General features: G+C 39.3%; 1 protein-coding gene across 1 annotated transcript; it reads right to left on the bottom strand.

The window, feature by feature from the left end:
- Positions 1 to 19,991: 19,991 nt before the first annotated feature.
- Positions 19,992 to 20,378, bottom strand: LOC104119576 (uncharacterized). The gene has a single exon (XM_009631114.1). It carries the CDS (start codon positions 20,376 to 20,378, stop codon positions 19,992 to 19,994), a length of 387 nt encoding a protein of 128 aa, XP_009629409.1.
- Positions 20,379 to 24,319: the final 3,941 nt, after the last annotated feature.

Raw genomic sequence — 24,319 nt, 5'->3', positions numbered from 1 at the left:
CAAAAAGTAGAATCATCATAGTGGGGGTTCGGGGAAGGGAAGAACAAATAAGCACAATTAGCCCAATGGAATTTTGACCACCATATTTATCACATATACTCCACTCAGTAAGCCTAATGCTTGTTGAGGTAACAACAAAATTCAACCAATGACTATTAAATATGAAACTGAAATTTTTATACAAAGCCAACAATCCCAAAACCGGTAGCACAAGTCATAAGCTCTACTGAGTTCACTAAAATATTTCTAAGTACAATTGTTCCGAAATTGAAATAAACTATACAAAAATATCTTTCGAAGGTGACTACGAGACCTGTGAACGCAACGGCAAGTATACCTTGAATTCTCCACAGTAATATTTGATCTGCTATCTAACAACCAACATACTCCGAAGTACCTGGATCTGCATAAAAATGTGCAAAAGTGTAGTATAAGTACACCACGGTTGGTACCCAGTAAGTATTAAGACTAACCTCGGTGGATTAGTGACGAGGTACAAGTCAAGACACTCACTAGACAAAATAACCTTTGCAGTATAGAAGTATAAAACTAATGACAGAAAATAGAAATCAGTAAATGGCAACAAGAACCAACAAGTGATATAACAGTAAAGGATTAAGAACACCGTGAAGTACCATTAAAACCAAATAAGGAAAAACAGAAAGGACAATCAATTAATCAAGTCGTTCTAACACAAGTTTTACAACGAAATCACTCTGTGGTACTTCATCTCATAGTCACAAATCACGGGTCTCAACCCACCATCATATACTCACGGCACCTCGTGACCACATATCGCATCATAACCGCATGGACAACCCATATGCCAAAACCTCAATATGCCCGGCATGCTAACAGGCTCACATTCACAATCCACCCGGCATGCTCACAGGCTCACAATCACAATCCGCCCGGCAAGGTCAAAGGCTCACAATCACAATCCTCCCGGTGATAAGTTGGTATTTTACCAACTTATCTCATCGTTAATCTTAGATTTTTGCTTTGTTTGATTGAGTAAATCACGTGGTTAATGTGGTTTACATCCATTTTAGAGGTATTATGTGATTTAGAAGTGATTGTGAAGAAACCAAGTCAAAATGTGTTAAATTGAGGAAAAATGACTGCTGTCAGATAATGCTCTTCGCGATCGCGAATATTCTTATGCGATCGCGTAAGTCTAGAAAACATAAACTTCGCGAACGTGGACCAAATGATGTGAACGTGATGAAGAAGTTTGTCAGCTGCTGCTAGGTGCCCTATGCGAACGCAGGGTCTGGTTTGTGATCGCGATGCTTTGCAGTATTACTCTTCGCGATTGCAGATGTTCTTTCACGAACGCGGTTCACAAATCTGGGCAGTTTTGGAATTTCACATTTGTTGACCCCAAAGCATTTAATACACGACCTAGCTTATTTGTAAGATATATTTGGCAAATCTTGGGCAGTGTTGGACCTATTTTGAGAGAAGAACACAAGTTTTGGAGCTAGGGTTCTTGCACACACACTTGGGTCTTGAAGCTTTGAAGCTTTTAGTTGAGAATTTCTTACTCATTTATGCTCATTTCTTCATGTCCTTGCTTTATATTGAATATCTAAGTATGTAGTCTTTTTTTCAATATTTGAATCTTGTTTATGGAAATATTCATATTTAAAGTGTGGATTAAATACCTTGTTGTGCTTATGTGTTGAACGATTTTTATTTAGTATGAAATGAGTTATTATTTCTTTAATTATTATTGTTCTTTAATGTTTTCAAAGGGATTAGCTAACCCTAGGACTTGCCCATTGACTTCGAATTGATTTTGGGAAAGATAATTTGGGGTTGAAAAAGATTAATTAACAAGAACTTGAGGCTTTAACCCTCACTTTATAGATTCTACCTAGAGATAGGATTGAACTACTTCTAGCCATAATCGGGTGTTCTTAATCTCATAATTATTTTAGGGAAAAATCAATTAGGAAGTCTTGTTAGTCTTTGGAAGAAGCTAATATAGAATTATTACCCGAGGCTAATTAACATAAACTTGCTCATATTTGTAAAATCGTAAAAAACATTGGATCGTTACTTGAGTGTAATTACCTGTGTATCCATGCTTGTATCCATTGATCATTTTACTTGGTTTCTAGGTTAGTTTACATTTTTGCATTTAGACATAAAATATTTTCTCAAAACATTTCTAAGTGTTTGTCTTAGTATAATAAGTGATAATTCTCTTACACGCCTAATCGTCTACATATTGTTCTATGTGAGATTCGACCCCGACTCATAGTTGGGTAAATTATATTGTATGCGACCGTGTCCATTTACTTTTTAGTAGTGGATTTGGGCGTCATCAAAATTAGCGCCGTTGCCGGGGAACAATTTGGCGTATTTAGGTTGTTTGAGAAGTAAGCGTAAGTGCTTTGGTCCAAACTTGTGAATATTTGTGTAATTCTTTTTCTTATCTTTACCTTTTTATTTGTTTTTTGGTTATTTTCTTAATTTTGAAAAATGGCATCGCATAATAAAAATTGGTCGGATGGTAGTTGTTCATACTTTGATGACCCTTGTCCTTATTATGGAGGACCACACTCGTAGCAAAATTGTTTAAATTCTCCCGGGGCGGATTGTGCGCACAATCTCAAACCCATGAGTGGAGTATTTGTGATAAGTGTGGTCGTCAAAATGGTCATTGGGATAATTGCGCTTATTTGTCCTTCCCTTCCCAATCCCCCACTATGATGATTCTACTTTTTGTGATGAAACGTTTAGGGATATGGAAGTGGAAGAAATTGAGCATGGTCAAAATGGAGAGTTCAAGTTCATGTTAGAATGCCTACTTGAAGGAGAAAACAAAGAGCAAATTGCCTTGGAGGAGCTTTTGGAAAATAGCCTCCAAAATGATTTGGCGCTTGAAAGCTTGCAATTACAAATGGGATAAATGCTTGAAGATTTAGAGGTCCAAAAAGCCTCGGAAGTGAATAATAGCCAAGAACCTTCCTTATAGGTTGGAGCCGAAAATCCTTCTTTGGCACTTGATCAAAATTAAGAAGAACTCTCAAATGCTCAAAATGAGAAAATGACGCTCATGTTGGAGGCCATTCTTGAAAATGAGGAGAAGCACAACTTGGCACTCGAGGAATTGAAACAAGTCTTGACCAAAAATGATGAGAATATCCGCACTTTGGAAGATCGAATGAAAATATTAGTTGAGGCTCATTATGCCCACCAACTTGAGAGTGTGGAAAGAAATCAAGAAGAGTCCAACTTTGAGGAAGAAAGTGAGCTTTATTTTGAGGAATCAAGAATTGAACATCCGCCAACCGACTCCATACTTGTTAGTGATGCCAAGAGAAATATGGAATTAGAGTCAACTAAGAAATTTGAAGATGTGGTTGAAAATGACTCTAGTCCGGGGGACCAAGAGGATGTCAAAATTCAAGAAACATTACAATGTGGAGGCTTGATGTCACATTCCAAGCATTTCTCAATATTGCAGTTGTGTGGTGATATGGGAATTGAACTACACGAGTCAATGAGGGATTGTGAGGAAGAAAGGCAAATGCCATACATTTTACAGTTTGAAGGTACAAGGAGGCAAAATGATATTCCTCACATGAAAGCCAAAAAGTGCAAAATTAATAAATCAATGCTTGGCTCGATCATCTACTTACCACCACATGTTGCTTGTGGTCACAAGCTTGATTCCAAGTTAGGTGCCCAATTCATATTGTCCAAGTGGTGAGAAAAGTGGTAAAGTTGATCCGTGTCATGCCACGACGTTAAATGCAGCGCTTGGTAGGAGGCAACCCATCATTTTCAAAACTTTTAGTCGTTTTTAAAATTTTCCTTTTTAGAATAGCTTAGAATATTATTTTTGACTAATCTGCCAAGTTTTAGAATTTTTGGAATTGATTTGAGCAAGTCGGGGTAACCGGACAGCCAAAAACCAGTAGCTGAAGAACACTACTGGAAACTGTTGCACTTCGCAATCGCATAAAATGCATTGCGTTCGCGCAAAACAAATGTTTTCCAATCCCTATGTGATCGCAGAAATAAAGAAACGATCACGGCCTTTTGGTGAGCTTGTTTTACGCGAACGCTTCAACTGAAACGCAATCGCAAAAAACGGGTAAGTTTCAAAACTTTAAAACACTGGAAATAAAAATAAAGCCCACTTCTTCTCAAAACAAAGTAACAGTTATTCCTACTCCTCTAACCCCTAAAATCATCCCCAGCTCTCCATTCTTCAATTCCAATTGCAAAATTTTCACCCAACACTCTCAAGGTATGTGTATTTTTCTCCTATCTCTTGGATTCTTTTGTTTCTTCTGCCCCTCTGCTTAGTGTGAAATGATAAAATGGCAGAAACTGTTGAGAGTTTAGGGCTTGAGTTGAAATTTTAAAGTCGAAATCTTGTGTGCTTCACATGTGTGCTTGCTGGGTGAGGTTGGTTGAGTGATTGGGCTGTAACTCTATAAAGATTTGGGGCTAGATCCGTGCTTTAATTCTCTAAAATTTCTAGCAAAATTTACTGCCCATCAAGTGTTTGTGAAAATGCCCAAACGAGCTGTCACTGGGCAAGGAAGAAGACCCTCGCGATCGCGATCGCGATGCCCAATTCTGCGATCGCATAGGTCTAATTCTGCTGAGAATAAAATTGTTTATCATGATCGCAAATATCCTTCTACGATCGCGTTGCTTTATTTTAGCTGGAAACCCAATTGTTCTTTACGATCGCGTGCCAGTTTATGCGATCGGGATTCAATGGTGCCCAGGCAGCAAAATAGTGGCTTTGCCAATTCTGATCCCGTGGCTTTTTGGTCAATTTCTTTGGCCTAAATACCTCCTAATACAATGCTTTAAGTGTCCATACATGTGTTTAACATGTTTAATCCTTTTGTAGGTACTTTGAGCTTGAAAATGGCTTCGACATCAAATGAAAATGTTCAAGAATATGTCGAACAAGTTACCGAAGAGGAGTACTTTGATCGGGACATATTCTCATCATTAAGATGTTCCCACCACTACAACAAACAACTGTGTAGAAGTATGATTAAGGAAAGAGGCATTCTCTTCATCGACCTTGAAGATCGATGGTCTGAGTTCCATGGAAGATTATTATCGAGTCGATGGATTTGCTTTGCGGAAGAGCCAAGAACAACCAATCACGAAGTGATAAGAGAATTTTATGCAAATGCTGTGGATACTGACTTCAAGAATGATTTGGTTGTTACTGTCAAGGGAAAACAAGTCCGCTTTGATCCATAACTGATAAATACATACTACAATATTTCCAATGCTGACAACCAGGTGTACAGGGATAGAGCTAAAGACTTGGGCACACAGTGGTTTGTAGACCATTTGCACGGTGGAAAGATGCCGAACTGGATAGGAAATCACTCAAGGATCGAGTCTTCTGAATTTACTGCTGAGGCAAAGACTTGGCTCTCCATTATCTGTGCTCGAGTCACGCCTTCACGTAATGAGACAGAGGTTACACTTGAGAAGGCATGGGTGATTTGCGTGATCATAGAGGGAACACTAGTGAATGTGGGATAGCTTATTGTTAATGAGATAGCCGAGGTTGTTGCAGAGCGGACTAAGTTTCTATTCTTCACATCCATGATCACTCATTTATGCTATGAGGCAGGGGTGGAGAAGAGGCCTACAGAGAAGGAAAAGAACCGAGAGAAGCTCATTCATCCATTGCTGAGAAAGGGAGCAGGGAATGCACAGAAGAAAAGAAAGATTGAAGTAGCATCTCCCTCATTTGGCCAGTTTCCTGACACCATCACTGAGATGCTCGATTCTCCCGCAGATGCCATAGGAACTTGTACTGCTATTGTACAACTTGAGCAAGGACCTCTCATACTCAGGTATATCTCTTGCCAGGTCTATGGCATGGAGACACAGGTCCGCCAGCTTGTGGCTGGTCTCCTTTCTAGACCGTCTGGAGAGAGCACATCTGCAGGTCCAGCTGGCCAAGGAAAGGTTCCAACTTTGTCAGATCTTGCTAAGGAGCACCAAGCCATTAAAGCAAAATTGGGTAAGATTGGGTGGAGGCAGCTGAAGCGAAGAGAGCATGAAAAGAAGAAAAGCAAGTTCGTGACAAAGATGATGAGCACATTGAGGAAGTTTTGTGGATTAGATGAAGGAGACGAGGATGACTTGGAACTCTCAGTTCCCAGTACCTCCAGCTCAGAGTGATGCAATTCAGGGAGCACCTCTTTCATTTTAGTTTGTTTTGTTTAGTTGCATTGAGGACAATGCAACACTTTAGGTTGGGGTGGCTCATTTATATATGATGGATGTATGTGGAGCATGACTATTATTTTTTTGTCAACTTGTGTAGATTGGTTGACATTTGTAGTTTATTAGTGATATTTTATAGTTTAATTCTAGCATGTTAGCATTAGCATTTTCTTATTAGTTTTTATTTTCATAATAGCATTAATGAAACTCCTTGGTTTTTCTTTATACTGCGGTTCTTTTCCATGGAATTAATTTATGTCGAACGATGTGACTTTTCCCTATGATGGATGGCGTGACAACTTTTAAGGGATTAGTCTTGTCTACTTTTTTTTTTATATTTTTAGGTAATTTTTTTTTTTCGTTTTCTTCCTATAGTGTAGTAGCTAGTAGTGAATAAATTGGTTATTGGGTGTAATCTTTTGTCCATAAACCAACGTGTGGCTTGTTTGGTACCAACATGATTTAAACTTGGGCATATGAAGTTTTGATCTTTATAATGAAAAATGATTGAAGTGACAATCCTTGTTGTGACTTTTAGGTTCTATTTTTGGCTCTTTGATTCATTAAATAGTCTTTTAGGCTATATATGATTTTCTTTAGGTTTATTGGTGTTAATTGGATTTTGAATTTACATGTCACTCAAGTTTGCATGTGGCATGTGGTGAGATTTGTTGTGAATTTGTTTGCATTATTTGTAGTCTAGAACTTGCCCGAAATGTGCTTCGAGGCGAAATCCTAGACTAACTTGGTTTGAAAAATGATGTTAGGCCTTTCTTGGACCGTTATTGTGCTTTAAATTTCCTACCCTTGCATATTTTCCCTAGTCAACCCATTTTGAGCCTTTAAACTTTTTCTTTGGCAACCATGTTACAAGCTTCAACACTTCTTTCTTTATTGATCTATCTTTTTGCATCCTACCTCCCTAAGAATTTTGAGAGTGTAAATATAGGCTAAAAGCCTAAGTTTGGGGGTGAAGGTTGGAAAAGTTGTGATGTGGAAGTTTCTTAAAAGGTGAAAGGTAAATATATATATATATATATATATATATATATATATATATATATATATATATATATATATATATATATATATATATATATATTGGAACCTTCCTTGAGTTTGAAAAAAAAATTGAGTAAGAAAGAAGAAAAAAGGAAGGAAAAATAAGGAGTTGTGAATAAATGGAAGATTATGTGTGGGATGAAAAGTGAAGAAATGATGGAAAATATTTTTGAAGAAAATGTGCTTTAATTGTTGCAAATTGTAGTGCTTAGGGAGGTTTTGAGTCACTCTTATCCAAATTGTGTCGTACCTTAACTAAAAACCTACATTACAATCCTTTAAGTTCTACTTGATTTTGAACCAAGTGTGTCTATATTAGTGGAGAAATACATGAAGGGCAAGCCTATGGCACTGCTTTTGTGCATCTGAATATCTTTGTGAGAGTGAGAGTTAATTCTTTCCATTTGATGTCCCATTTGTGTTTAACTTGCATTTTATAAGTTGGGATTCTCTCTAAGTGTGAGGACACATGAAATTTTGAGTTGTCAACTTAATCCAGTCTCCAATTAGGAGGAATGAACAAAAGAAATTTGTTTGTGATAATGAAGCAAATTTTGAAGCTTTAGTGTCATGACTTGGTTGCTACTTTGATTAATATGGTGTTTGAGCACTTGAATTGAAATGAAATTTGTGAGAAGTTGGTGATTCATATGCGTTGGATTAATTGTTGGTACCAACCAAAGTCACTAGATTGTGTTTAATTTGAACCTTTTTGACTTGAAATGATGTTTGGTATGCCATTGAGCTTAATTGATGATTTTATGGAAGGATGTTCTTAGTTGTTGAATTGCTTGAGGACAAGAAATAGTTTAAGTTTGGGGGTTTGAGAAGTTGGTATTTTACCAACTTATCTCGTCATTAATATTAGATTTTTGCTATGTTTGATTGAGTAAATCGCGTGTTTAATGTCGTTTACATCCATTTTACAGGTATTATGTGATTTAGAAGTGATTGTGAAGAAACCAAGTCAAAATGTGTTAAATTGAGGAAAAATGACTGCTTCCAGATAATGCTCTTTGCGATCGCGAATATTCTTATGCGATTGCGTAAGTCTAGAAAAAATTAACTTCGCGAACGCTGACCAAAGGCTGCTAATGCAAAGAAGAAGTTTGTCAGCTGCTGTCAGGTGCCTTACGCGAATGCAGGGTCTGGTTTGCGATCGCAATGCTTTGCATCATTACTCTTCGCGATCGCAAATGTTCTTTCGCGAACACGGTTCACAAATCTGGGCAGAAAATTGGGCAATTTTGGAATTTCACATTTTTTGACCCCAAACCATTTAATACACGACCTAGCTCATTTGTAGGATATTTTTGGCAAATCTTGGGCAGTCTTGGACCTATTTTGAGAGAAGAACACAAGTTTTGGAGCTAGGGTTCTTGCACACACACTTGGGTCTTGAAGATTTGAAGCTTTTGGTTGAGAATTCCTTACTCATTCATGCTCATTTCTTCATTTTCTTGCTTTGGATTGAATATCTAAGTGTGTAGTATTTTTTTTAATACTTGAATCTTGTTTATGAAAATATTCATATTTAAAGTGTGGATTAAATATCTTGTTGTGCTTATGTATTGAACGATTTTTATTTACTATGAAGTGAGTTATTGTTTCTTTAATTATTCTTGTTCTTTAATATTTCCAAAGGGATTAGCTAACCCTAGGACTAGCCCATTTACATCGAATTGATTTTGGAAAAGATAATTTGGGGTTGAAAAAGATTAATTAATAAGAACTTGAGGCTTTAACCCTCACTTTATAGATTCTACCTAGGGATAGGATTGAACTACTTGTAGACATAATCGGGTGTACTTAATCTTTTAATTGTTTTAGAGATAAATCAATTAGGAAGTCTTGTTAGTCTTTGGAAGAAGCTAATATAGAATTATTACTAGAGGCTAATTAACATAAACTCGCTCATATTTATAAAATCGTGAAATACATTGGATCATTACTTGAGTGTAATTCCCCGTGTATCCATGCTTGTAGCCATTGATCATTTTACTTGATTTCTAGGTTACTTTACATTTTCACATTTAGACATAAATATTTTCTCAAAACATTTCTAAGTGTTTGGCTTAGCATAATATGTGATAATTCTCTTACACGCCTAATCGCCTACATATTGTTCTCTATGAGATTCGACCCCGACTCATAGTTGGATAAATTATATTACATGCGACCGTGTCCATTTACTTTTTAGTAGTGGATTTGGACGTCATCACCCGGCGTGGTCACAAGCTCACAATCTCAATCTGCCAGGTATGATCAAAGGTTATAAATCATAATCTGCCCGGCATGGTCACAAGCTCAAATCAACATGGAAACAGATAATACAAGAACACATGGGCATGATCAATAAATGTAAAGTTTCATACTCCTGAGCTAGTATAAGTGGCATGCTATGGTGTATGCTTGTGCAAGTGTACTATTGCAGCCCTAGTCCACAAGTAATATCAAAGACATCGAATAGCTCATCGAAACAACAAAGCAAGTCACGTAAGGTGTATGACAAACAAAAGGAAAAGGACACCATCACACGAAAATCACCGACACAATATCTCCAACCATCACACATTATCCCTGACATTGCCACCCTTATCTCTCTGATAGCCATCTGTATCACTCTGCCCTAACATTATCATCAGCCACCCATATCTCTCCTATAGCCACCCGTATCACTCCGTAAAATAGCCACCCTTATCTCTCTTATAGCCACCCGTATCACTCTGTTTAATAGCCACCCTTATCGCTCTGCCCGGATAATAACACAATAGCCACCCATATCACTCCGTACATTCAACAACAATGAGATGCCAACCTTATGCCCCGCATAACAACGATGGTGAAATGCCACCCTTATACTCCGAATAACAACAACGGTGAAATGCAACCCTTATACTCCACATAACAACAACCAAACCACACAACCAATCACATGTGCTATCATCACAACAAGACAATATATCAACTCATATCACAAGTGCACGTAGGTCACAACCTTTCCAAAGATTCAACAATCTCAATATTTTCACAACAAGCAGCACACGGCTCAACACAATGTATATAGAATCTTAATAATAATAAAACGAACAAAAAAGTAACTCAACAAGGAAGAACAACCCTTTTTAAACTCAACTTCGATTAGAATAGATTAATGACTCTTGATAACTTGAATTCCAATTAATTGATTAGGGATAACCTCGATAGTGATAGTACTTCCATGGAATGGCAAAACTTCGGACTCTAGTGTATGAATTAGGCTAACAATGAAAAAGATGACATGAACTAGTACTATGTCTAAATGCATGAGAGCAACCCGGCAACAAAGGATATCATGTGACGGCAATTTCAACTAAGAGTAACTTCATAATAAAAGAAATCACATAATGACACAAAGTGATAACAACTCCCAATAAGCATATAAGAGCAAACGCGACAAGTAAAGAATGTGACATGTAACGACAACTTCAAATAAGGCATATGATAGTAGACATGACGAATAAAGGATATAACATATGCTAACAGTTCCAAAAAAGTACACGAAAGAAACCTAAGAGTCTAAGCCGGCAGATTTTCCACATATAAGCCTGAGTACGTACTCGTCACCTCGCATACATGGCTTTCACATGACACAAATAGCACAAACAACTCAAATCATAAGGGATAGTTCCACCACACAAAGTTAGGCAAGATACTTACATCAAAGAAGCTAGATTGATACTCTAAAATGACCTTCTCGAATGAAACAACCTACGGACGGCTCAAATCTAGCCAAAATACCTTAATATTATAAATAAAAAATATAGAAAACAATTCCAGATAATAAAGCTTCAATCTTTAATGAAAACTAAAAAGTCAACTCCCGTGCCCGCACCTCGAAACTCGATTAAATTCATGAAATACAAATATCCATTCTGATACGTGTCAAACCATACCATATTTATCCAATTTTGACATCAATTCGTCCTTCAAATCATCATTTTATATTTTTGAAAGTTTTCACAAAATTCCTATTTTTACCCAACTCAAACTACCAATTTAATGATAAAAACAAAGATAAAATCATGAAATAAAATCAAATTCGGGTAAAGAACACTTACCCCAATCCAACACGTGAAGAACCCCTCAAAAATCACTCAAATCCGAGGTCTACAACGCAAGATATGATAAAAATGGCCAAACCCTCGAAATAGATTTCTTATATTACTGCCTATGTATTCCTCTTACGTGATCAGGGAACATGCTTCGTGATCGCGAAGCACAAAATTATAAGCTTCCAAATGACCTTACGCGAACGTGACACGCTGACCGCGAACTTGATGATTTACCTCATTATGGCTACGCGAACGCGTCCTTGACCATGAGAACGCGAAGGCTAAAATGACTGGTGCCCATCCGGTCTCACCCACTATGCGAAAATGGTTCCTTTTTCCCGACCGCGTAGAGATAACTTCTCAAGCACCGAGAACGCGTCCACATATTCGCGAACGTGAAGAACAAATATTGCCTGCCTCCAAATTACCTTGCGCGAACGCGTCAATCTACTCGTGATTGCGATTAAGAAGGCACCAGATATCATATGAGCAATCCAAAATAGGAGGAAATGGCCCTAGCCCATCCGAAACACACCCGAGGCCCCTGGAACCCTGTCCAAACATACCAGCAAGTTCCATAACATAACACGGACCTGCTCGAGGCCTCAAATCACATCAAAGAACATCAAAACTATGAATCGCACATCAAATCAAAATTAATAAAATTATGAACTTTCAACTTCTATAACTCGTGCCGAATGATATCAAATCAACCTGGAATGACGTCCAATTTTTCATACAAGTTCCAAATGATACAATGGAGCTATACCAACTCCCGGAATCGAAATTCGGACTCGATATTACCAAAGTTAACTCCCGGTCAAACCTCTTAACCTTCCAAGCCTTCAACTTTCAGATTTTCGCCGAAATGCATCAAATTAACCAACGGACCTCCAAATCCAAATCTGGACATACACCTAAGTCCAAAATCACAATACATAGTTATTGGAATCATCAAAATATCATTTCTAAGTCGTTCACAGAAAAGTCAAACTACGGTCAACTCTTACCGCTTAAGCTTCTAAAGCAAGAATCCTTCTTCCAAATCAATCTTGAATAGTCCGAAATCCGAACTCGACCACACATGCAAGTCATAATGCATTATACGAAGTTGATCGAGACATTAAGCAACCAAAAACTTCCACAAATTCAATTCTGCAAAACAAAATCACAACACATAACGAACTCCCCATACCTGTAGAGCATCTAAATCACAAATTATAGTCAAAACAACCAGAAATTACAACAAAACTTACCGTAATGAGTAACAGAAAGTCACTTCTAGTCTCAAAGCTCTCAATAGTGAATAAAATCAAAACGATAGACACGGGCTACCACTATAGAATCTCCCAACAGGGGTGAACACATAAGCAAAGTATAAAATCACGAAACTCACCCATATATGAAGCAAGATAGGAGGACTCACCCCAATAAACAGAGTCGAATCAAAATAAGAATGATGCTCCTATATAACAAATCGAAACCATACCTGTAACGACACCATCTGCTGTAGCGACCTCAGCCATACCACATAAAGCATATCAACGGGCCAGGCCTCCCCCTCTAGGGCTCCCTCTACCCGCATGTCCTCCACCTCTAACTGGTTGTGCAGGTGAAGTAGCAACTGGAATGGAGCCAGTAGCCTAAGTGCTCTGATGAAATTTACCCCTCCCGTGTCTGGGACAATCTCGCATGATGTGTCTGGTATCACCAAACTTATAACAACCCCTCTGCGGGCGTGGCTGCTCGTACCGAGTCTGTGCCATATAACAGGAATAACCGTTGTAGGAACCTCGTGCGGGTGGTGCACTGAGTCCATGAAAGTGAAGCTGCATCTGCTGGGCTACCCTCCTCGTAAACCCACCACCACTGATACACTGCTCCTGATAGCTGGAATGTAGTAAAAGCAACCCCACTCGCCTCCTAAATACCCATGGTGCGGAGAATACAGTAGCACTCCTTTAGAAAACCATGTGCTTCCTCTGAAGCAAAACCACTGAAAGTATGAGGGTGATACTTCTTGAACCTCGCAAGTCTAAGTTGCTCCTCCTCTGATGCCCCTAGCCTGACCTCAGGCTGAATCAGAATAATAGGTTATACCGGCACCACACCCGGAACCTAGCCAATAAGAGCCTGCTGCTCTGGAGTATGGGCGGCGGGAGTCTAAGCTCCTTCCCCAATCTACGAAGTGGCTGGTGTAACGGAGATCAATCCCACCTAAGCCAGTGTACCAAACATGCTAAAGAACTACGCAAAATTCTCCTGAAGTCCAGGGGTAACAACAGGCGCCTTCGGTGTGTGTCCCCTAACCAGAGCTGCTAGCGGCTCCTCAACTGCTGCTCTGTCAAGTGCTCTAGCGGCGGCACGTGCCCCTCCTCGATCTCTACCTCGGCCTCGTCCTCTCGCGGCTCTAGCAGGGGGCACGGGTGTCTACTTTGCTTATCCGATAGTGCGTGTCCTCACCATCTACGATTGAATAGAGATACAAAGGCTCAAACTTCGAAATCAACAAATCCGCACGACAAGAATGAAAGAAGTGGAGATTTTACCTAGTAGTTTCGTAGCCTCTCGAAGATAAGTACAGACGTCTCTGTACCGATCCGCAAGACTCTACTAAACTCGCTTATGAATCGTAGAACCTATGAACCTAGAGCTCTGATACCAACTTGTCATGACCCTAGTTTCCCTCTGTAGGATGTCATGATGGCACCAAGTCTTTAAAACTAGATAAGCCTAATGCTTGCTAAATTAACGACAAAATTCAACCAACGACAACTAAATATGAAACATAATTTCTATAGAAAGCCAACAATCCCAAAACCGGTAGCACAAGTCATAAGCTCTCTTGAGTTCACTAAAAGATCTCTAAGTACAATTATTTCGGAATAGAAATAAACTATACAAAAATAACTTCCGAATGTGACTCCGAGGTCTGCGAACTCAATGACAGGTATACCTTGAAGTCTCCACAACAATATCTGATATGCTATTTAACAATCGACAGACTCCGAAGTACCTGGATCTGCATAAAAATGTGCAAAATGTAGTATGAGTACACCACGGCGGTACCCAGTAAGTATCAAGACTAACCTCGGTGGAGTAGTGACGAGGTACAAGTCAAGACACTCACTAGACAAAATAACCTGTGCAGTATAGAAGTATAAAACTAATAACGGAAAGCGAAAATCAGTAAATGGCAACAAGATCCAACAAGTGACATAACAGTAAAGCAATAAGAACACCGTGAAGTATCATTAAAACCAAATAAGGAAAAACACAAAGGACAATCAACTAATCAAGCCGTTCTAACACAAGTTTCATGACGAAATCACTCTATGGTGCTTCATCTCATAGTCACAAGTCACGGGTCTCAACCTACCATAATATACTCACGGCACCTCGTGCCCACATCTTGCATCACAAACATATACACAACTCACGTGCCAAAATCTCAATACGCCCGGCATGATCACAGGCTCACATTCACAATCTGCCCGGTATGGTCACAGGCTCACAATCACAATCCGCCCGGCATAGTCACAGGCTCACAATCACATCCATCTGACATGGTCACAAGCTCACAATCACAATCTGCCTGTTATGATCAAAGGTTCCAAATCATAATCGCCTCGAAATGGTCACAGGCTCAATATCAACATGGAAACAGATAATACAAGAAAACATAGGCATGATCAATAAATGTTAAGTTTCGTACTCCTGGTTTATGTAAGTGGCATACTACGGTGTACATTTGTGTGAGTATACTACTACAACCCAAGTGAACAAGTAATATCAAAGACATCAAATAACTCATCGAAACAACAAAGTAAGTCACGTAAGGTGTATGACAAACAGAAGGAAAAGCATACAATTACACGAAAGTCACTGACACAATGTCTCCAACCATCACACATCATCCCTGACACTGCCACCCTTATCTCTCCGATAGCCACCCGTATCACTCTGCCCTAAGATTATCATTAGCCAACTTTATCTCTCCTATAGCCACTTGTATCACTCCATATAATAGACACCCTTATATCTCCTATAGTCACCCATATCACTCTGTATAATAGCCACCCATATCGCTCCACCCGGACAATAACACAATAGCCACATGTATCACTCCATACATTCAACAACAGTGAGAAGCCACACTTATGCCCCGCATAACAACAATGGTGAAATGCCACCCTTATACTCCGCATAACAACAACGGTGAAATGTCACCCTTATACTCCGCATAACAACAACCAAACCACACAACAAATCACATGTGATATCATCACAACAACACAACATATCAACTCATATCATAAGTGCCCGTATGCCATAACCTTTCCAAAGATTAAACAATATCAATATTTTCACAACAAATAGCCCACGGCTCAACACAACGTCTATAGAATCTTAATTACAACAAAACGAACAGAAAAGTAACTCAACAAGGAACAACACCCCTTTTTAACCTCAACTTCTATTAGAATAGATTAATGACTCTCGATAACTTTATTTACAATTAATTATTTAAGGATAACCTCGATAGCGATAGTACTTCCATGAAATGGCAAAACTTCGGACTCTAGTGTATGAATTTGGCTAACAATAAAAAATATGACACAAACTAGTACTACGTCTAAATGCATGAGAGCAACCCAGAAACAAAGGATATCATGTGACGACAATTTCAACTGAGAGTAGCTTCACAATAAAATAAATCGCATAATGACAAAAAGTGATAACAATTCCTAATAAGCATATAAGAGCAAACTCGACAAGTAAAGACTGTGACATGTAACGACAACTTCGAATAAGACATGTGATAGTAGACATGATGAATAAAGGATATAACATATGCTAACAATTCCAAATAAGTACATGAAAGAAACCTAAGAGTCTAAGCCAGTCGATTTTCCACATATATGCCCGAGTTCGTACTTGTCACCTCGCATACACGGCTTTCACATGACAAAAATAGCACAAACGTCTCAAATCTATCCAAAATAACTTAATATTATAAATAAAAACTATAGGAAACAATTCCAGATAATAAAGCTTCAATCTTTAATAAAAACTAAAACGTCAACCCCAAGCCCGCACCTCGGAACCGGATAAAATTCATAAAATACGAACACCCATTCTTATATGAGTCTAACCATACCAAATTTATCAAATTTCAACATCAATTCGTCCTTAAAATCGTCATTATACATTTTTGAAAGTTTTCACAAAATTTCCATTTTCCCCCAACTCAAACCACTAATTTAATAATAAAAACAAAGATAAAGTCATGAAATAAAATCAAATCCGGGTAAAGAACACTTACCCCAATCCAACACATGAAGAACTCCTCAAATATTGCTCAAATCTGAGGTCTACAACTCAAGATATGATAAACATGGCCAAATCCTCGAAATAGAGTTCTTATATTACTGCCCAGGTATTCCTCTTACGCGAACGCGACACGCTGACCGCGAACGCGATGATTTACCTCATTATGCCTATGTGAACGCATCCTTAACCATGCGAACGCAAAGGCTAAAATGACTGGTACCCAGCCGGTCTCACCCATTATGCAAACGCGGTTCCTCTTTCGCGACCGCATAGAGCTAAATTCCCAAGTCCCATGAACGTGTCCACATATTCGCGAACGTGAAGAACAAATATTTCCTGCCTCCCAATTACCTTATGTGAACGCATTAATCTACTCACGATCGCGATTAAGAAGGCACCAGATATCAGATCAGCAATCCATAATAGGAGGAAATGGCCTGTAGCCCATCCGAAACACACCTGAGGCCCCTGGGACCCCCCCCCAACATACCAACAAGCTTCATAACATGACACCGACCTACTCGAGGACTCAATCACATCAAATAATATCAAAACTATGAATCACACATCAAATCGAACCTAATGAACTTATGAAGTTTCAACTTCTACAACTCGCGTCGAATCATATCAAATCAACTCGTAATGACGTCAAATTTTGCATGTATGCTCCAAATCATACAACGGAGATATACCAACCTCCGGAATCCGGACCCTATATCACCAAAGTCAACTCTCGATCAAACCTCTTGACCTTCCAAGCCTTCAACTTTCCAAATTTTGCCGAAATGCATCAAATTAACCTACGGACCTCTAAATCCAAATTCGGACATACGTCCGAGTCCAAAATCATCATAAAAATCTATTGGAATCATCAAAATACCATTATGGAGTCATCTACACAAAAGTCAAACTCCGGTCAACTTTTACCGCTTAAGCTTCTAAAGCAAGAATCCTTCTTTCAAATCAATCCTGAATCGTCCGAAATTCGAACTCGACCACACATGTAAGTCATTATACATAATACGAAGTTGATCGAGACCTTACGCCACTGAATGTGACGCTAATTCTCAAAACAACCGGTCGAATTGTTACACAAACAAGAAAATAAATAAAGATAAGAAAATAATTACACAAATATTCACAAGTTTGGACCAAAGCACGTACGCCTATTTCTCAAACAACTTAAATACGCCACACTGTTCCCCGGCAACGACGCCAATTTTGATGACGTCCTAATCCACTACTAAAAAGTAAATGGACATGGTCGAATACAATATAATATACCCAACTATGAGCTAGGGTCGAATCCCACAGAGAATAATATGTAGGCGATTAGGCAATGTAAGAGAATTATCACTTGTTATGCTAAGCCAAACACTTCAAAGGATTTTGGAAAACTATTTATGTCTAAATGAAAAAATATAAACTAACCTAGAAAGCAAGTAAAATGATCAATGGCTACTAGCATGGATACACGGAGAATTACACTCAAGTAACTATCCAATGTATTTCACGATTTTACAAATATGAGCGAGATTATGTTAATTAGCCTCGGATATTAATTCGATATTAGCTTCTTCCGAAAACTAACAAGACTTCCTAATTGAATTATCCCTAAAACAATTAAGAGATTAAGAGCACATGATGTGGCTACAAGTAGTTCAATCCTATCCCTAGGTAGAATCTATAAAGTGAGGGTTAACGCCTCAAGTTCTTGTTAATTAATCTTTCCCAACCCCCAAATTATCTTTTCCAAAATTAATTCGAAGTTAATGGGCGAGTCCTAGGGTTAGCTAATCCTTTTGGAAACATTAAAGAACAAGAATAATTAAAGAAATAATAACTCACTTCAAAATAAATAAAAATCGTTCAATACATAAGCACAACAAGATACTTAATCCACACTTTAAATATGAATATTCCCATAAGTAAGATCCAAGTGTTAGAAAAATACTACACACTTAGATGAAGAAATGAACATAAATGGGTAAGAAATTCTCAATCAAAAGCTTCAAATCTTCAAGACCTAAGTGTGTGTGTGCAAGAACCCTAGCTCCTAAACTTGTATTCTCTTGTCAAGAGACTGAAAAATAAGCCAAAGATATGCCAAAGATGACCTAGGTCATGTATTAAAGGGTTTGGGGCATAAAAATGTAAAATTACATAAGTGCCCAGAACTGAAGTGTGATCTTCGCATTTGCAAAGGGATTTTCGCATTTGCGAATCTTGACTTTTTTGTTGAATATCGCATTTGCGATAAAGGGCTTCGCATTTGCGAAAGTTGACTGTCGGGTTTGACTTCGCATTTGCGGCCCTACTTTTGCATTTGCGAACACTATTGGACCTAGTTGACTTCGCAATTCCGATTCACATGTTCGAGTTTGGGGACGTTGACTGGCATGGTTGACTTCACAACTGCGAGCTCCTACTCGCATTTGCGACACCTGAGGTCACTTTCCAGATTTCTGCTTTTGAGCCCCTTTTTGACTTGTATTCGCTTGGTTTCTTCCCGATCACTTCTAAATTATATAAAACCTATAAAATAGAAGTAAACGGCATTAAACACACTATTTTAGCAATCAAACATAGAAAAACTCTAAGATTAAAGATGAGATAAGTTGGTTAAATACCGACTTATCACTACTTCAACTACTCTTTTCATTTGCGGTCTGTAGGCTGTAGAGTTGCGGTGTACAATTTTGAACTTCTCTCAAATTTTCCTCATGAGATCACTATTTAGATTAGTTGCATTGTCAATGATGATTGACTCGGGTATCCCAAATCGGCAGACGATGTTGTTATGGACAAAATCTGCGACTACTTTCTTCGTGATGTAGGAGCTTCGACCTATTTGGTGTAATAATCAATGGCTACCAAGATGAAACGGTGCACATTTGATGTAGCTGGCTGTGTAAGTCCAATCACGTCCATGCCCCAAGTGGCAAACGGCCAAGGCGAACCCATTACATTCAACTCATTAGGCGGGACTAGGATGAAATCCCCGTGGTTCTAGCCCTGGTGACACTACTGTACATAGCAGATACTATCACTTTCCATGGTCATCCAAAAGTATCAGCCTCTTAAGATATTTTTGGCTAAGGTGAAGCCGTTCATGTGGGGTCCGCATGTTCTTGCATGTATTTCTTCAAACAATCTTGGTGCTACGGTGGAATCTACACATCTTAACAGACCCAAGTCTGGGGTCCTCCTATACAGGAATTCCACGTTCAGGAAAAAGTGATTTTCCAGCCTTCTGAGCACTACCTTCTAACTATTAGTAGCATTCCTTGGATACTCTCCTGATCCAAGGAACCGTTTGATGTCATGGTACCACGGTTTACAATCCGGCTCTTCGTCTATATGAAAATAGTACGCATGTTGATCTCTGATCTCTATCTCGATAGGGTCGATGTATTTCTTATCTAGATGCTGAATCATGGATGATAAGGTTGCAAGAGCATCATCAAACTCGTTCTGGATCCTGGGAATGTGCTTGAACTCAATCTTTATGAACTTCTTGCATAACTCTTTTACACAGTGCAGGTATGGAAGGATCTTGACGTTCTTGGTAGTCCATTCTCCTTGAACTTGTTGTATCAATAGATCAGAATCCCCTATGACCAAAAGCTCCTTGATGTTCATGTCGACCGCCATCCTGATCCCGAGGATGCATGCTTCGTACTCGGCCATATTATTGGTGCAAGGGAACCTTATCTTTGCTGATGCTGGGTAGTGTTGTCCTGATTCTGAAATTAGGACTACCCCAATTCTACTCCTTTAAAATTTGCTGCTCTGTCGAAGAACATTCTCCACCCTGGGTATGATTCTACGATATCTTATCCGGCGAATAACACCTCCTCATCTAGGAAGTACGTAGTGAGCGGCTCATAATCCCTGTCCACTGGATTCTATACAGGGTGATCGTCTAAATCTTGTCCTTTGATGGCCTTATGCGTTATGTCCACAATGTCATATTCGCTGAGAAGAGTTTTCCATTTGGCTAGTTTTTCTGTAAGCATCAGCTTCTGAAAGATATATTTGAGTGGGTCGAGCTGGGATATTAAATATATGGTGTATGCCGACATGTAATGCCTTAGTTTCTAGGCGATCCAAGTCAAGTCACAACAAATACGCTCTATCAAAGTGTATTTGGCCTCACATGGTGTGAAATTCTTGCTTAAGTAATAGATGTCCTGCTCCTTTCTTCTAGTCTCATCATGTTGTGCCAACACGCATCCAAATGCATTATCCAAAACTGACAGGTATAACAACAGTGGCTTCCCGAGCTTGGGAGGAACCAACACTGGTGGATTTGACAAATACTCCTAAATTCTGTTGAAAGCTTTTTGACACTCTTCTGTCCTTTTTGTGGCAGCATCCTTCTTCAGCGGCTTGAAGATAGGTTCACAAATTACCGTAGAATGGGCTATGAAACGGCTGATGTAATTCAGCCTACCCAGGAAATTCATCACATCCTTCTTGTACTTGGGCGGTGGCAACTCTTGAATGGCTTTGATCTTTGAAGGATCCAGTTCGATCCCTTTTCTACTTACGATGAAACCTAGCAATTTACCAGCAAGGACTCCGAATGCACATTTTGCGGGGTTCAACTTCAAACTATACCTCCGCAAACATTCGAAAAACTTTCTCATGTCATCCAAATGTTCTGAACTCTTTCGAGACTTGACGATGACGTCACCCACATATACCTTGATCTCTTTATGAATCATGTTGTGAAAAAGATCATGGCCCTCCTGTAAGTGGCGCCGGTATTTTTGAGGCCGAACGGCATGACTCTGTAGCAGTAAACTCCCCAAGGTGTAGTGAACGCTATCTTTTCTGCATCCTCTTCGTGCATCGGGATCTGGTAGTCCCCGGTGAAACAGTCCACAAATGACTGTTGTTCGTGCTTCGCATAGTTGTTGATGAGGATATCGGTAGGAAATTGAGGCGAAATATGTCGGTGCTTAACCTAGGCATGTCATCATACGACCAGCAAACACATCGATGTATTGTCGGAGGAGCACTACCAACTCTTCTTTCTGCTCTGCTTTTAGAAGGATGCTGAGTTCGGGTTTCTTTTATGTCTTCTTAGCTTTCTAAGATGACCACTTCTGTCTCCTCAATTTTTGGCTTTTTCTTGCATTCCAGTTGTTCGATCTCTTATGGAAAATTATCTGGCATCATGCTTTCGTCGTATTCCTCATAATTTGGATCGCTTTGCTCAAGGGTTTCGTTACATGTCATAAACGCGGAATGCTGGTTTTTATCGTTTTGATTATCTAAAATAAAAACTAAGTATAAATAAAGCAATAAATAAATTTGCAATAAATTTAAGCAAATATTTCTTTCATTTCATCAAAAGAGGAACGTCTGAGCGTTCAAAGAGGCAAATGACAAAAAAGTACTAACACAGTTCAAGCCTCAATTAACCGTGCACTTTTCAAAATATTTATAATTCCACACTACCAAGACTCCCGGCGAACAAAAGACGGGTTGGCGGTCTAATTCTGCAGGTCCTCTCCTAGTTCGGCATTCCGAATGGTCGGTGTCTTGATATCAATTTTGTCACAGCATTCCTCAATCATGGTCACGAACAGCCTTCCCATTCCATCGACGATGTCATCCTCTGGCGTTGAGCTCTAACCCATACCCGAAACACACTCTAGCACAAAAGCTATTTTCCCGAAGCTACCGGTACAAGTCTTCCTAGTTGGAGGATGATACCATATGCCGGCTCTGCCTTTCTGCCCATTTGGCTCAATCGACTCAGTTATCCCGTCTGATTGGGCTCCCAGCCCGGTTCCTGGTCTGTATCTGTACTTTATCATTTCTCTCATGGCCATCTTTGATTTATACGGTGACTGTATTTCCATATTTTGTCTGGTCTCTTCTATTTCCATGGTCTGCATGATCTCAACTTCATGAAAAGAGACCCCGTCTAATCCTTCTATGAATGCAACTTCATGTTCTAGATAAGCTGATTGGCTCCATTCGCCGTGGATTATGATCTCTTGTCAGCCCCATTCAAACATCATGCACTGGTGTAGGGTAGATGGGACTACCCCTGCCATGTGTATCCAAGGTCTTCCAAGCAATATGTTGTATGAAGATGATATATCCATCACTTGGAATAGTATGGGAAACTCGACTGGTCCAATTTGTAGAGCCAAATAAATTTCTCCAATAACGCCCTTCTGCGACCCGTCAAAAGAACTTACTGTCACATGACTTTCCTTTACTTCTGTTAGATGGATGCCCAACTCTCATAGAGTAAAGTGTGGGTAGATATTGACTCCTGATCCTCCATCAACCAGTACTCGGGACACCACCTTTTCTCCAAATTTGACAGTGATATGTAAAGCTTTGTTGTGACCCACGCCCTCTATAGGAAGTTCATCTCTTCGAAAAGTGATCATATTTTCTTCGACCATTTTCCCAATGGTTGCTTCTAGTGCCTCACTGGTGTTGTTGGTGGGCGTGCTCACCCCACTTAACACTCTCATCAGGGCGTCTTTATGACTTTCAGAACTCATCAGTAAATCCATGATCGATATCTGCGCCGGGGTTTTCTTCAATCGTTCCTCTACGGAGTATTCTTTGGTTGACATCTTCTTCCAAAATTTTGCAACCTTTGGATCTGTTATATTCCTTTTCCGAATATGATCCCTTCCTAGATTCCCTCGGTTTACATCCTCAGGAGCATAACACCTCCCCGACCTGGTCAAATCATGAGCCTAATTCGTCCTCTTATCCTTCCCTTTTTGTTGGTTGATATGTGGCTATAATTCCATAGTTTCGTACATTATGTGCCTTGCATTTTACATGCTTTAATGATAAATTACACTTTATTTGTGCATAATGGAGTCTATTTTATGTGTAGGTGAATTGGAGATGAAAGTAGAGCAAAAGGGATACTTAAACGTTGAAAGTGTGCTCGAGAACAGTGAAAAGGAGAGACCAGGCTTTAGCCTGGTGAGGCCAGCCTAAGACCAGGCTTTAGCCTGGTGAGGCCAGCCTAAGGCCAGGCTGGACCAGGCTTTAGCCTAGCGAGGCCAGCCAAAGGCCAGGCTGGACCAGGCTTTAGCCTGGCGAGGCCAGCCTAAGGCCAGGCTGAACCAGGCTTTAGCCTGACGAGGCCAGCCAAATTCCAAGCATTAGGCTGGCGACACCAGGCCTAACACCAGGTCCAATCTGAGTTTTGAAGACTTAATTCGTTCCGGGTTTGACTAGGACCCAGCCCACACGTTTAGAGTTTCTTCTACACATATAAATAGACCTAAAACACCACTTGGAAGGGGGTTGTTTTCAGCAGCCAAAAGGTTCTATCAGCAGCCATGTTTTTGGGCAGCTAGAGGCAAGGAGAGCTGGTGGAATCACCTCTTGGGAGTTAGAATCATCTATTTCTATATCTTTTCATCTTTACTCTGTATTTTAATTATGCAAAATATTTGGTATATTGTTACTATGAGTATGAGTAGCTAACTTCCTAATCTAGGGTTTTGATGGAACCTATTGAAGGATGATTTTCTTGTTATGTTAATATAGATTTGCCGTAGTATTTTCTCTATTTGTTCAACTATATTATTCTTGTG

This window comes from Nicotiana tomentosiformis, chromosome 10 (assembly GCF_000390325.3).
Source record: "Nicotiana tomentosiformis chromosome 10, ASM39032v3, whole genome shotgun sequence".
In the NCBI taxonomy this organism is placed as follows: Eukaryota; Viridiplantae; Streptophyta; class Magnoliopsida; order Solanales; family Solanaceae; genus Nicotiana; species Nicotiana tomentosiformis.
This window is presented reverse-complemented; position numbering and strand designations above follow the sequence as displayed.